Source organism: Trifolium pratense, linkage group LG5, assembly GCF_020283565.1.
Source record: "Trifolium pratense cultivar HEN17-A07 linkage group LG5, ARS_RC_1.1, whole genome shotgun sequence".
In the NCBI taxonomy this organism is placed as follows: domain Eukaryota; kingdom Viridiplantae; phylum Streptophyta; class Magnoliopsida; order Fabales; family Fabaceae; genus Trifolium; species Trifolium pratense.
Genome location: NC_060063.1, coordinates 47,823,588 through 47,839,608, shown reverse-complemented (window position 1 = coordinate 47,839,608; position 16,021 = coordinate 47,823,588). Strand labels below are relative to the sequence as shown.

General features: G+C 32.9%; 2 protein-coding genes across 2 annotated transcripts; both read right to left on the bottom strand.

Annotated features, from left to right (window-relative positions):
• Positions 1-6,307: 6,307 nt before the first annotated feature.
• LOC123883574 (coiled-coil domain-containing protein 97) lies at positions 6,308-11,079 on the bottom strand. The gene is made up of 2 exons (XM_045932419.1): positions 10,359-11,079; positions 6,308-6,759 (listed from the first exon to the last, which is right to left on the bottom strand). Exons 1-2 carry the CDS (start codon positions 11,046-11,048, stop codon positions 6,502-6,504), a joined length of 948 nt encoding a protein of 315 aa, XP_045788375.1. The 5' UTR covers positions 11,049-11,079; the 3' UTR covers positions 6,308-6,501.
• An 821-nt stretch (positions 11,080-11,900) lies between these two features.
• LOC123883573 (pentatricopeptide repeat-containing protein At4g17616) lies at positions 11,901-15,429 on the bottom strand. Its single transcript, XM_045932418.1, has one exon. It carries the CDS (start codon positions 15,270-15,272, stop codon positions 13,218-13,220), a length of 2,055 nt encoding a protein of 684 aa, XP_045788374.1. The 5' UTR covers positions 15,273-15,429; the 3' UTR covers positions 11,901-13,217.
• Between the last annotated feature and the right edge of the window lie 592 nt (positions 15,430-16,021).

Below are 16,021 nucleotides of genomic sequence, written 5' to 3'. Positions count from 1 at the left end.
TGATAGTTTAGTGTCAATAATTAAGATTATTATATGCATCGGTTATTAAGATCATCACACATGAAAAAAATGGTGATAGTTTAGTGTCAATAGTGATAGTTTTAATCCTTCTAAAAGTAATACCCATGAAGTTTTCTTCATTCAAGGATCCCAGGACCACTTGATCAAGCTAAATGCTTTATGATTTATATATGTTCCTATAAGATCAATATTTTCTTTATCAGTGTGTAATCTTCATTTTCAAAGGATTGTTTTAAAAAAAATACAACGCTTTTGACTTTCTCTTGCTTTAAAGAGAAATTTATATTTTCATACAAAAAAACTTATAACTAAATTAAGAGAATGAATAAACGGCAATGTAAATTTATAAAATAGCCGTTCAAATAAGGTACTAATTTTAATTTATGAATATATATGTATAATTTTTTATTTATTTAAAATATAATTAATGACATTGATCATCAAGGTACTAATTTTAATTTTTAATTCTATTTTATATGCAGATTCGTTTGGTAGAATGATGATGGTCTCATCTAAGGCACGAATTCAAGACACTGAATAGTAGTCCTTTACCTTCTTTTTTTTTAGTTGTGTTTTTCAATTTGCTACTTATACATTTTAGAGATTTATGTTCAACTGTTGCAATGTAATGTAACTTGATTAATGATGTAGACATATATAACTTTTCTTTAATTTCAATGCTTTTGTCGAATGCATTATTTATGATAATTTTTTATGGCATAAGGTAATTTTATTAATCAAGACATAAGGTATATATGCTAAAATCGTAACACACACCATCCAATAAGGTCATATAATAGAAAATTAAAAGAAAAGGATCCCATCACAGTACACCGTGTTGCTGGAGCTAAACAACAATAACCCCAAATTTTTTTAAAACTCAAAATTAGAAAATTATGTCGCGCAATTAAATAACTGAAGACTATTAATGTGTACGATTAAATAATAAAAAATTATGTCCGCAATTTGTGACTAATTTTTTGGGTCGTGTTAACCTTAGAATACATGTTAAGAATTCAAAGATCAAAATATTCTCTTACGTTTGTGCATTTCATTTATGAAAATTTAAAAGTTGAATTAACTGCATGAATTCAACAACAGACGTTCAGCTCATTAAAAGTCCTGTAATCGCTCCATTTTTTCAATCGGATGGTCCATATCAAACTAACAGTTGACCGATCCTATAATCCTGCTATTTTCATTTTGGTCTGTCATTCATTTGATATTAATTGCCAATATTGAAATAATTAATAGTTAATTCTAAAAACAAGGTGATAAAATATACAATGAAACCGTGTCAATTAAAGAATGCATATTTCTCTTGATTCTTCTATACATTTTTTAACGCATGACATCTCAAAAAAAGGTATTAGAACATTTATCAATTATAGAAATATGTGTATTATAGATGTATATATGTTGTTTATTTACAAGACCAAATACAAAAAATACAAAATAAACATAGTAATAATTTAGTGAACTAATTAGTAATATCAAAAACAGATCTTTATTAAGAAAAATGCAAACATTTGAATGATCCGGTCTAATTTAATGACTATAAATAAATAAATTTTGGTCTAATTTAAAAATATTCAAATTAAAATGATTTGATACACCACAATTTTAAGTAGTCAACAAAACATTTTAAATTGAAAAAACAAGAAAAAAAATGTATCACTAGACTACTATTTAGGTAACTTATCAATACTTGATTCAATAATTTAAGAACAATTAATCTTTAATTTTGGATTTGTGAATTTGAAATGTATCCTTCCTTTTTTCAAAAAAAGAGAAGAAGTTGTATCCTTCCTAATATATATCTTTGTGCATAATATATACGTCTGGTGCTCATGTTTTTCTATCCCTTCTCTTTTTTTCTTTCTTTGATTTCTAAAATTTATTCTAATTTCTGATTTCTATTTCTAATTTTTCATTGTTTCTTTTGTAGGAGTTGCCGATCTCTTCCACATCAACACCTCCAATGTGCTATAGGTTGTTTATCATCGATTATCAAAATTTTCCTCATCTTTGTTTTGTGTTTTTTATTATTTTGTCCATAAAAATTATGTGTATTTCTTCTTTCTTTTTTGAGGAGATGTGTATTTCTTTTTTATTGTGGAATTTTGTGGTTTGCATGTGTGCTATGTATATCTAATTATGGGTTGATTTTTCATTTTTTATATTGGTAGTCTTTTTTAACACTGATCTTATTTTTGGGATCATATTGGTTGATTTCATGCATATTAACAGATATTTGGTAATTTGCTTAGAGATGATTATACATGTATCCACAAACATATGTAGCTTATGCCTATATATATATACACACACGTGTATCTGACCGAAATATGGAACAAAGAAACAAAATATAGATGTAATCAGTTAATGTTAGCATGTCTCTTTAGTTTTTCTACTACTTTGTTTAAGTGTCTAAACTCAATTTTTATTCCATTATTTTTACCGCATTCAGTTTATAACAAATACTATTTAATAACATTTTGCTGTTTAAAAAAAAAATTCTAACAAGCCAGCTATAATGTGCAATGGTAGAGAGCTCCTACCTGGCTAACTTTGAGCCAATTAAGTATAGATGAACTTGAATACGCTCATATGCAATGGTAGAGAGCCACTAACTTTTAAATTGTTATTTGAGGACACACTTCCAAAATATGTATATACTGGTATTTGAGTTTTCATTTACCTTTATTGTACCTCTTCCTTTGATAATGTATATTGTGCTTTATTAATTGTTTCAATGTCTTTGAATTGGAAATAGAACCAATTCTCAGTAATGATGGGCTATACACTAACATGGAAACAAGGTAGATGACATGTAAATAAAAATGCATTCCATGATGCTTTAGGTAAATAAAAATGCATTTCATGATGGGCTATACACCGGATGATTTCATATCATGCTGTGCTACTGCCATTTAGATATATTCTTTTGTTTTCTTCTTTCCTTTTTTTAAAACATGATTTGTATTTTTTTTATTTGCGCAACCTTGACTATTTTTTTAGAGATATACAATAACATATTTCTAATTCCACAACAATCACGGGCTATGGAACATCTGATTAAAATAATATTAAATTTGTTAATTTCGTGCTAACATAATTCTTTTTGAAATGTGTAGCTTTGTTCCACATGAAACTTTTTTGTTGTGCGAGTAAATCTTATGTATCAACTAATAGGAAAGTTTCAAAAGTATATTGTCAAATGATAATGCTATATCTTTAATTTATATATGAGATGACCCTCCCATTTTCAATTTCCAAGGATTTACTCATATTCTATCCATGACTCAATTTCAGATTTTAATGGCATTTTAGATTTTACTGTTGTTGTTTCTCAAGTTTAATGCAAAGGGCTCGCCGATGTTATTTTCAAATACATTCAAGCCTGACGAGGAATTCATTTTTGGTCTAGCATATTGTTTCTGAATGTTAGTATATGTCTATAAAATATTTGTGGTATTATTAAGTGGTTGACTGATGTCACTAGATTTACCCTATGTGAAGTTGTTTTTCCTATTGAATATATAAGTGAAGTGATAATATATGAGAACTACATATTGTAATGTCTCCGCGTATATTTATTATGAGTTATCGATTTTGGCTTAGTTTTTACATTTAAAATTTGTTGATCAATGCAAAGTTGTAAAAAGAAAATTATTGCAAACCATATTTTTAAAATTGATAGTGATTAAGCTAAAGTGGTTAATCAACTTCATCTAAAATGAAAACATTTGGAAAAATTTAAGTTGGATTCCTATATTTTTAAAATTGATAGTGATTTCAATTTTGTCATATAAACTTGCAAAAATATATATGATGATGATGTCAACATCGATCTACAGCGATGATAATTTCATAATTTGTGAAAAAATTAACTATTGAATTGATTGATGAGCAGACATGATTTCCTATTTCTCAAAAAATGAATAGAACAAAACCATTGTTGCACCAAACATCTTTGAGTGAGCTCCTTTGTCTCTATTTTTTTTTTACAATCCCGTTTACCCCTTTTTATTTAAAATAAAATATAGTAATGCATGTTTAATTAAACTCTCTTAATAAAACAAAGTCTAGCTCACTCTTCATAAAAATAAAAATTTGGTCCGTCTATTCCAAAATATTATTTTTTTTGTCACAAATTAATTTTTGTTTTGGAATTTTAGTCATTTTTTAATGATACGACATGTCATTTCTAATGTGAAAAGAGGGTTCATGTTGCTTCTTATATATATATATATATATATATATATATATAACAAACATTGTATTAATAAGGAGTACAAATTTTACACTAATTTTACGTTATAATTTTCTTTTTTAAAACTAATTTTATACCGTTAATCAATTTTAACCATGTATTTCATCAAATCATTCCACTACATCCCACTTCAATTATATGACATGGAAAAATTTTAGATTCCTATTAGATGTCAATGTAAAATTAATTTACACCGACAGAGCATATTCGTTAAACTCTTTTTAATTATAAAAAATTTAATATTAATATGTTATTTTTTAATTGCATTTTTACCCGTGCTTGGCACGGGTCCGGATACTAGTTTCATCAATATTATGTGCATATTTTAACAAAATTCTTATACTATTAAGTATTAATTTGATTGTTATCCTTTTATTCATTAATAAAAATCTCATCTAAGCTGATTTTTAATTATAGATAATCAAAATTGATAAAATCAAGTGATTTGACAATGACATGATACCATTTTTATTGATGAAGAAACAGTGCCAAGTATTCCATTCCATATTAATAAACTATGATATTAATGTATATAATTATCAACCAAAGATAGTGCCACATCTTAATCATATACTATATTTGACTACAAACTTAATAATTACGATGACAACATTATAACAGCTGCCTAAAATGAAAGGAATGATAATCAAAGGGGATTCAATGTATAAATAATAATTAAAATTATAGTCTGATAAGAAATTAAAAACCATGTGTGTACATGACTATTGTACACCTTGAATTGAGTGGCCTTATTTTTGTTCTTATCCATTTTTATGCCTACCCTTGTTATGATGGCCTTACATTACATAAACCCAAAATTTTTGTCCTTATCTGTTTTCATCTATCTTGTTCTTCTGTCGGGAAAGGGCATGGCGCCTCCATATGTCTATGTCCATGTCCATGTCCATGTCCTTAACTAGCTTGTTCTTCAATCAAGATATATGTTGAAGAAAAAGAAAAGGCCAAACTATGAAAGAGCAATAATGAAATGTAAAAAGAATATAATCTTAGTAGTCATATAGTTTAAATTACACACAAATTCGCTTTCATTCTATTTGTTTCTTTTTCATTATTATCTCTAAGATAGTTTTTTTTTTTTGTGTACAAAATCTCTTGGAAAGCTGACAGCTTTAAATTATTTCATTTTGGTGAAAAGAAGGGGCAATAGCTTTCAATCTTCACAACTTGCACTCAGCTCTCTTATTTTTCCACATTTTTTGAATCATTATTTTTTCCACTTGAGTTTTTATCTATGTTATATATTTGCTGTAGCTAGTGAATTATACACACTCATACCTTCATTTAATACAAACAACAAATTGTTACCAAAATGTACATTACATACAGCATTTCATAGGATTTATTTTGTGATGTTTTCTCTTTAGGTCCCCCATGGTTCTTTTTTCTCCTAGAATTTACTTTTTTGCTCTTCAATAAAAACTTAGGTTGTTACGAACCGAATTTTTTTTGCCTTGAAAAAAAAAGTTCGGTTTCTATTAACCGAATTTTTCCTGAATTTGAACTAGAAAAAACCTCGATTTCTGCGAACCGAAGTTTTTAGTAAGGGCAAAATTGGAATATTTGGGGTATAAAAGATACATGGGAGACCTAGAGAGAAAACATCTTATTTTGTTTGCAATAGCAAACACATGTCTAGATCAAATGGAGCTGTAGCTACTTTGGATCTAATTTAAACGTAAATTTGCAGTTTCTGGACCAGCATATAAAAGAACATTGCTTTTTTTAGTAGGTGTTGCTGAGAATGCACCTCTTAATTTTGGTGTAGGATGCATATCCTCACCAAACAAACAAGAGATCGAGAGAGTCAGTTCTCCCCACTGCAACAGCCTCCTAATGCCCAAATCCATAATTAACTATCATACTGCTCTTAAATCATAAGACAATTAGGACCAATATACTCTAACATAGGTGTGGGAATCATTAACCTTGCACTAAATTATCCCTCTATATCATCTTTTCTAAACCTTATACTAATAATCTATTATTAAAAAAAAAAAAAAATCAACCTCTACTACAATATACTGTACGGAACCAAATATAACATTTTGTGCACAATAGGATACCTAGAGTAACTCGGGGAAATAAAACGCTACCAACAGCAAGTTACTAACATTACAAACACAATCCGTCAAAAGTTAAGCAATATCTACACATCTGGTTCTGCCGTACCAAGCTGATACAGTTTAATCATCAGCAAAATATCTCTCTTCTGCATCAACATTGGCCTCTTTCTGCCAATGATCGTCAAGGGTCTCGTCATTATCTATTTTAGAGTAATCTATATGTTCGTGATCTTCTCCTAATAGAAACTTCTGCTGCATAATGTAAATGAATTGGTTCATCCTGTCCTCCAGCTCTTCTGAAGATAAGGTTGGACCATGCCTCACTCTGGATGGATCAGATGTGGCATTATCAGTTGCATCAGGCTGCGGCAAGTGTCTCTGCCAGTAGTGGAAAAGAAAACGAAAGAGATGATCAGTTCACAAAACATATGGTTAACATTATACTCAAACTCCCCAAATCCCAAAAGATAAAGAAAAGTGGAATTAAAAAAACATAGTTTTAGCAACCCTGAACTGAAACTGTTCATTATTACTACAAATAAGATTTTACATATATCATCTCACCATGACATTGATTGCTCCATGTAAGATAGAAGATTATAATACACAACTAAGTGATGATATCAAATGTAGAAAAAGTTCGTGAAGTATATTCTAAATGGTCATTTGGAGTTGAGAAAATGTAGCAGATTTGAATAAGACAGGACTAAAATAGAATAGAGTTAAGTTAAATTATTATTTATTAAACATGACAATTCTATTATTTACAATTGCAAATACAAAGAAAAAGGAGAGAATCCTCCTTCCAATGATTTTCTCTGTTTCCCAAACTAAATCTGAATCTCCCCTCCCTTCTAGCTCTTCACAAACTACTATTTAATCAAATCCCACTTTCCTTCTAACTATAACCACCCAACTAATTCTATATCCAATGGCAACAAAAAAATATAACTTGCTATGTCTAATCAATTGACGTTCCCTTGACATTCCACCTTAGCAATTGAGAAATGTCCCGGCATCAGAACACCTACTGTTTATCTTCCTATAATGCATCTGTGATCTGTCCCTCAGTTTGACAGTCTCTCTGTTCCTCATTCAATTGTATATCTTCTGCCAGAATCCTAACTAGTGTGCTCTCTTTTCTAGCAGATGTGATCTTGTGGTGCTGGTGCATCAGCCCCAAATCCCAAGGGTTAGCCACATAATAAGCACCTCCGTTTTTGTCTTTTGATATAATACTCTTGATAAATGATATAGAAGGTGGCACTCATCTGTTTCATGGTGGGTACAACTGCGAGCTGCTGCTGCTAGGTTTTGTGTGACAGAATATTTCTTACTTGTGCATCTGTCTTAGTAGTGTGGTGGGACAGAACCACTTCAAGCAGGGTCGAAGGATGTGCGGCTTTAGATTGGGCTGGGGAAGCCCATAAAACAGATCCAGCCGCTCCCATTCAGGTGCTACTCTCTCTCTTCCTGAAAAAAGCTTGAAACCCAAGTACCCATCCATAGTTCATGAAATTGAGACTAAGAATTCTTATAGAAGTTATGTACTTCACAACTCTTCCTCCACGGCGCTTCTAATTCCTCAGCTTTTTTATTTCCGAGGGATCCCAAGTCAGAACTCTACTCTTCACATTCTGTCTTACCCATCCCAAGAAATACCCCAGAAGTTGCTCCTCAGTCACCAATGCTTGAGCCACCAGGCCCTCAAATTCTTGCATATTCCTCCACTGCACTTGATTGTCCGAAAAAGAACATAACAAGTTCAAAATCGATAGAAAGATTGACAGAATACACAAGTTCAAATTTACTAAAGAGTGAAGGATGGTGTGACTACGTTGTCCTCGTTGATGCTGGATTCAGCTTAGTGGAGCTAGGTTTTAGCTAATCATGGTTGGATACATTCACCTCATTGGCCTGTTGGGTCCCTGTCAAACTTGCAACGAGAGGAGTCTAACCTAATATTTTATGCACGAAGGGCAGATTGCCAGATCACAAGGCTCAAGTTTACCAAAGAGTGAAGGATAACGGGACCAAGTGGACTTAGCTTGGTGGAGATTCAGCTAATCACGGTTTGGTTCAATCATCACATTGTCCCGTTGGGTCCATGGCAACGAGGAGTCTTAACAATTGTGAGCCTAATATTTTATGGACCAAGGAATCTTATCATTCAATTTTTGTTTTTTGGGGAAAGCATTGAACCACCCGGGGGAAGTAATCTAATAGGAACAAATAATTTGATAAACTGAAGTTAATGAAATGGCAATGATAATTAACAACAGAACAATGAAACAGTAATTGACAATGGATGGAGATGAATCTCCTTGCAAAATGAATAAAAGCAAATGATACTCTCAACAAAGAAAGCACCCCCTCTGATATGGAAATAAACTCCCAATACTCAGCCCTTTTCCGCATGCATCACGCCCCTCCCCTTTCTGTGACTTCTTTTTTTAGAAGGGATTATGTTATTTCCTCTCCTCCACATTAATAATGGGACTATCATCAATAGTGGGTCTTAACATAAACATTATATTGTAGACCAGTTTAATTGTCCTCAAACTCACAATTCTATGCAAGACTACCCTAGTTTACACAGTCACAAATGATTTCGTAAGGGATTTAACTCGATTTTGATTTCCAGAGTAGTGAACTTGCTCAATTCTATAAGTTAACTCGAGTTTGACAACCTTGGTTTAACCTTCAATTCCATCTACACTCTTCTTGATCTCAGGCAATTGTATCCCATGATCGCATGCCATTTTCTACATGAGTTCAACTGAATGCTCCAAGGTTTCAATCAGGTCGGGCTTTGTTACAAACAGGCATACAAAAACAAATAAAACTAATGGAAGATAGAAAGGAAAAACACCATTGTACTGTTGAAGACTGCAAACATGAACCAAGAAAAGGAGAGAATTCTATTTTCAAGCCCCTTCAACAAAGGGTTTCCCTGTTTTACAATTGACTGACCAACTCACTGCTTTATTTTCCCAAATTAACATATATGAATCTCCCTTCTAAGCTCTAACCCCTCAACTAGTTAAGCTAAGCCCTCCTGTTCCAACTACCAAACCAATTATATAAATTCTGCAAAGTGTCAGAAAATATAACTATTGTATGCATAAATGATTGTTTCAAGCCGTAAGCATAAAGATTAATCGATAATTTGGAATCCCACTTATTTTGTTGCAAGTAACGACTTGTTTTGATTAACTTATCTGAACTTATCAACTAGCAAAAACACTTGTAAGACTATTTGAGAGAGCTTACAGAAACAACTTATGACATGTCCACATGTTGTCTCCTAGAATAACTTATAGCTTATAAGGAACTTAATATAGTAAACTAGCCTTGAAACTTGTGTAATCTATCTTCTTAAAATATAAAAAATGTTATTTTCAATACAAATTTTACCTTTTTTGTTTCCTTAACTAGTGCCCCGTAGCATCTATATGATAAGCATTGCTAAAAGTGCTTAATTAAGCTATAAGACCTAAGTCTAGCAATTGTTCCCTTTGATGTTTATTGTTTTATCCCATCATTTAGGGTTATTCCTTATCTATCAAGCACATACACTCATTGGATTAGGTGTGTCCTGAAGACGGACATGTCTCGTCGACACCAACACGACACTGAGACATATAATTATATTGAATTCGTAGACGTGTCAGTACTCGGTAGTGTTGTGCCCGGTGTCTTTTTTTTTTTTTTCTTTTCGTTTTCACCACCAGGATAATCTGGTTCGGGGTCAGTTATGGCATCAAGTAGTTCCGGTCACCTCCCGATCGCAGTTGCGGGATCGAACCGTGGTCCAACCTACCAAGTTCAGCATCAATCACCACTGAACCAACTAACTATTGGTAACTGTGTCCGGTGTCTGTGTTTCATAGTTCCTTATCCTATTTCTTCCTTCTCCTATAAAAATAAGACTACTCAAAAACAAAATAAAATAATAGTTTAAAGGGATTTTGTACCTCCACAGTCTCTTTTTCTTCAACATCATCACCTTCTTCTTCCTCCTCCTCTTCTTCTTCTTCCTCCTCCTCCTCCTCCTCTTCCTCTTCTTGAAAGTTTTCATTACCAATCCAATCCCTCTGAGGCACACCAATCCTCTGCTGTTCCCCTCTAATCTTAGCAACAATAGCAGCTTCCTCACACCTTCTCAACAAAGTATCAGACCATCTTTCACCAGGTCTCGCCATCGATCTTCCAACACGATCCTGAAACTTACCAACATACTCATGATGTAAATAAGGCTCTCTATCTCTCATAGCATCTTCAGAAAAATACTTTGCACCAATCATCAACCTATCCAAATAAGCACGCCGTCTATTCTTCGCCATAACCGTCCTCTTCCTCAATTCCTCCGGTGACGGACTCAATAAACTCCGTAACCGTGTCACGTGCCAGTTGATTTCGTAATCGTGTTTCATTGAGTCGAATTCGGTTAACTCGGTGGATGTGAGATTGGAACCGTATCGTTCTAGGAAGAGGGATGGATCGCGAGAGAGAAGATCGAGGAAGATGGATTTGCGTTGGGATGGGAGTGTGGCGGTGGATTGTTGAGCGCGTGGGAACCAGAGATTTTCTAGAGATGAGAGTCTTTCTGAGATTTTCTCTTTTGCTTCTTCACTCACTTCTTCGTTCTTCTTCTTCATCTCCATTTTTTTTTTCACTGTGTTTTCCAGTGAGAAAAACTCGTTAGTTTATATATGTTAGTTTTCTTATTGGATCTGGAATGTGGCCCATATCTCTATTGGACCTTGGCCCATTTCGCATGCTCACAGGAGGAGTTTTTCATTGGGATTTACTTTTGTCGTACTAATGGTTACTCGAACATTGTCCGCTATTTAAGTAGCGGACGACATTTTTTTCCCAAAATTTCTGATTTTGTAACATTCTCTATTTAAGTAGCGGATGTGTAAAACTAGGGCGCACGAGTAACCAGCAGGGTGACAAAAGTAGTTACCTTTTTCTTTTGGAGGCTTTGTGCTTCTCACACGTCTTTCTCGTTTTCAATTTTATCATATGTTATTTAAGTAGTGGATTTAATAAATATTATTTATAAAAAAGTAAAAAAACCACCGTTCACTACTTGTATTACAAACTGAATTTGCTACTTAAATAGCAAATTGATCGATGGTCAAAGGAGATAGCGATTTATATAAATATGACTTTTTTTATTTAAAAATCAACGTTCATTACTTGTCTTGTGAACTGAGTTTACTATTTAAGTAGCGAATTGATCGATGGTCAAAGGAGATAGAGATATTTTTTTTAAATACGGAAGACTTTTTATTTTATTTTTGGTTTAGTAACTCCAGACTCACACATTTTAATATGAAAAATTAAAAGTGTGAAATATCTGATTAAAATTTGGGCCAGTGCATATCAGCGCTCTTCAGCTACCAACCGAGTTGTACTTTACATAAATATAGAGATTTAATTGGTGTTATATTTGATTAATCACAAATAAACCATCAATTTAATTATTCTTTTTACTCAATCAATTTATTTTTTTTTTTAATAAAATTTACTCAATCAATTTAGTCCTAAATATATAAAATTAATAATTAGTCTCTAATGTATATGAATTTTATCGACTAGTCCCTAAAATATAAGAAAGTCGGCATGTTAGTCTTTAACATCTTAATAGGATGGTGACTTCAAAGTAAGGGAGCTATCAAGTCCTCACCGGTGTACCATCAAAATTATACAATTTTTACTCAAATTATGGAGAAATATATGCGGAAAAAAAAAAAGGTGTGATGGGACTGGAGTTTGCAAATTTAAGTTTGGTTATGCCTCATTTTGCAAACTTAAGTTTGGTTAAAATGAATTAACTCTAATCATGATTTTATGTTTTTATCAGTAACATGTCTGCCAAGATCATTTGTTTGGATGATACTATTGAAAAGCATTTTTGAACGTGTAATTGCAAATAATAAGTTTAAATAAATATTATATTCTCTAAGTTGCTTATTGGTGAGTGAAATCTCTTCATAGAAAATGAAAAAGTAACAAAGACACTTGCTTTCATGTCAATTGAAAGCCAAACTTGGTTTGACTAACAATCTTGGTGCATGTTTGGTTCTGTGGTAATAAAAAAAATTGATTGAGTAACAATACACTAAAAGTATCTTTGCATTTTTGCTGAGTAACAGACCAAATTTAGATAATGTATCATTTCACCAATTGAAACCATTGAACATAGCCTGAAGCTCCACATTAAAGATTGCTAAAATGGCTAATGTGGCCAAGAATCCCAAAATCCACCTAGCCTCAGCAGCTCTCAGTAAGCCTCCAATGCATTGGGTTCCTAAAATAGCTCCCATCCACATTCAAAACGCTGGAAGGCATTTTTGAAGGATGCCAAACAACCCATAAACTGCCTTCTCGATCTTACAACCTAATGTTAGTTTGGCACAAGGAGAACGCACTTCGCCGTCCACCTCTGAACCAGAGGTAAGCTGAGGTGTTGAACACCTCAAGCCAACCCTATGTGTTCTAACTTAATCACGTGTTGGAGTGCGTGTAAGGTATCGACAATGATCTTTCCGCATATTCACCTACGGAAACCTTGTTACGACTTCTCCTTCCTCTTAGAGTCTAATGTGAGTTGCATTGCATGACGAGATCAAATAATAAATCCATTTCAAATTGGGTGATAGATAGGGTAAGTGACATGAAACAAAAATTTCCACCCAATGCTCCTCATGCTAAAGTTGAGCCAGAATCAAAATTAAACATATTTCAAATAAGCCTAAGCAGACATAACATTCACAAGGCTCACGCGATGCAGGTACATCGACACACGAATATTTCCAGAACTTTTAATCAATACCAGCCCATTTCCTAAATTCCTGAACATGCTCAAGCCTTTTGCTTTGTGCTTCTGTTCTTGTATCTGATGCTTTTAAACTCCTATAAAGATTCTTATGAAGTCTAAGGAACTCACTTTTGTACATCAACTTGTTGGTATACATGTTACGGTCATTCATATGGCCAATTACCTCCATCACTCTCTCAAAGTAACCACCTTGAATGAAATTTAGCAGCAGTAATTCGTATAGATCTCTATCTACAACCAAATAGCTGTTCTTCATGAATCTCTTGATGTCTCCCCACAAGTATGTAATCTCGCGATACATACCAAGAGAATAATATCCACGCACGAGATGAGCAAAAGTTTGGTTTGTCGGTTGAATTTTCATTTCACACATTCTTCTATATGCTCTCAGTGCATCATCCATCATTCTTGCCTTGCAGAAAAAGAAGATCGAAGAATTGAAGTTATACACCAAAGGAATATCGGTCTGATTTTCATCTTTCAACACTTGAGCCAAGGCGACAGACAAATCTGATTTACCAACCAAATTTGAATTTTCTTCATAAAGAGTGTGTTTATCAATAGCATCATCAGACAATTCTTTGTACAAATTAATCTTTTTCATTTGTTTAAGCAGTGCCTTAGCTTCTCTTTGCATTCCCTCCTTCTGATATGCTGATAACAGTAACATATACATGTCGCGGCCGATTGGAGACTCGACAGCCTCTAAGTCATCCAAAATGTCATGAGCAGACTCAAGCCATCCCATCTTAATGCAAGCCCTAATCACATCAGAAGACAAACTGGATCCTGCCACTGAATATTGTTCCCCTTGAATGCTAAGTAAAAGTTTTGAAAGTTCACTAATTCTACTGTCTTTCTTGTAACCAATGATCAACTTAGCCAAAGCTCTATTACTAAGAACAAGTTTCCCACCCCTATAAAAAACAAGACCTTCTCTACCTTCCAATTTAAGCACAGAGTCCTTCTGCAGTAGTTCAGGCTCTATATGTATCTTTAATGCATTCTTAAGATTAGGCGATCCAACAGCAATAAAGCATGGTTTTTGTAAGTGGTACCTACATTCTAAATTATTGTGACTATGTGAGCTATTCATATCCAAAACAAGCTTAGCCGCAGCATCAACGTCGTTAAATTTAAAGTGCAAGCTCAACAAACTATCATAGAACTGACGATAATGCCGAACATAAGCAGCCGAAACTCCATCAATATGACATTTTAATTCCATCATTTCATCTCTCAAACCATTCATCTCTAAAATCTGCGAAATTATCACAATCGAGTGTGCATCAGCCACTGTCCCGGTCAGAGCCATTAACTCAATCAGACACAAGCCTTTCAAACACAACTTAAACCTCACACAAGCATCAAGAACAAGATTAAATATCAAAGTATCCGGCTTCAACAAAACCGCACATTGAGCTTTTTTATCCTTCAAACTATTATAGAACTCACAAACTTGATACAAATAAGTAGATACAAGATAAGTTCCAATTTCTGTCTTCACAATATGAAAAACAATCAAGGACAATAAATTCATAGATGGCACAAACCCTTTATCAAGCATCAACCTAAGTACAACCGAAGCCGGAGACGCCATTTGCATTCTAGCTAATGACAAAGCAAGTTTTGTTAATGTATCAACATGAATCAAACCAAAATTCTCTTCAACAATTTTCAAAGCTAAATCACATGATTTTCTCACCCAAACATGATTACAAGAATAACACAACTGAACAATAAGCTGATTCAATAAATTAACCTCAGGGTAACCATAAAGCTTTCTAAAATCACGAAAAGTTTCCAATGCTTCTTGTAATTGATTATTCCTCAAAGCAAATTTAAGCTTACCCAATAAAATTTCTTGTGTTGAACGTTCCCATGATAATCTCTCACAGTTTTCAAAAGTTGAAATTTTTTGCGAATATGGATTCAATTGGTGGAAATAGACATGCCCACAAAGAAATTTTTGCAAAGGTGGAACCTTTTTGAGAAAGGGGTTTTGTAATAGAATGAATTTGGTGAAAGGAAGCACCATGCCACCATGCCTGTGATGCTTGAAGTTTGTTTATTTATGCATAGAAATGCAAAAAAGAGTGAAAAAATTTTGGGAGAAATTTTGAAGGTTTTGGTTGAGAATAAAAATGAGAGATTTGGGGATTTTTGAATGCTCAAGTGTAAACCTAATTTTTTTTTGTTACAAGAGAAAAAAAAACAAAACAAAAAACATATTAAATCTCAGCCATTGAGACATTTACTTGACACGTGGCAAAATATGTTAAAGGAACCGGACATGTGATTTAACCCTTAGTTTAACCAGTTCAACTTGAACTTCCACCCACCCTTAATATTGGTTATCTAATATTGAATATTGTTCTCACTAAAGAGCCAATTTTTAAGTATTAGATTTTAACAAACTAAAAAGTTAGTTAGGTTACAAAGTAACTTTTGGAAGGAAATAATCGAAGATAATATATATCTACGCAATATGGTAAGTATCTTGATGTTTACTATAGTTTTTAGTCGATTTAAACTTTCTTTTTTAGTAGTAACATGAAAGCTCGAGTTGCTAAAATTTTAATATGCTATGTACAAAAACTATATCTCTAAAATGACGCTCTACTATATCTCTAAAAGGGTGCATGGAGAACGTGTTCTTCCATTTATTCATACTAGTGGCCAAACGGTTCGTGCCCGTTTATGTGATCCACGTTTTTTATGTTGTATAAATTGTAAACGGAGATTTATTATAAAAGAATATTGGAACAAATGAAGAGAAAGTAGTAT

Excerpts from the sequence above, each read along its gene's own strand:
- LOC123883574 (XM_045932419.1), bottom strand. The coding sequence starts at position 11,048 with ATGGAGATGAAGAAGAAGAACGAAGAAGTGAGTGAAGAAGCAAAAGAG. Across the intron at positions 6,760-10,358 it reads AAGAAAAAGAGACTGTGGAG|AGACACTTGCCGCAGCCTGA; the intron begins GTACAAAATCCC and ends CACTACTGGCAG.
- LOC123883573 (XM_045932418.1), bottom strand. The coding sequence starts at position 15,272 with ATGGTGCTTCCTTTCACCAAATTCATTCTATTACAAAACCCCTTTCTC.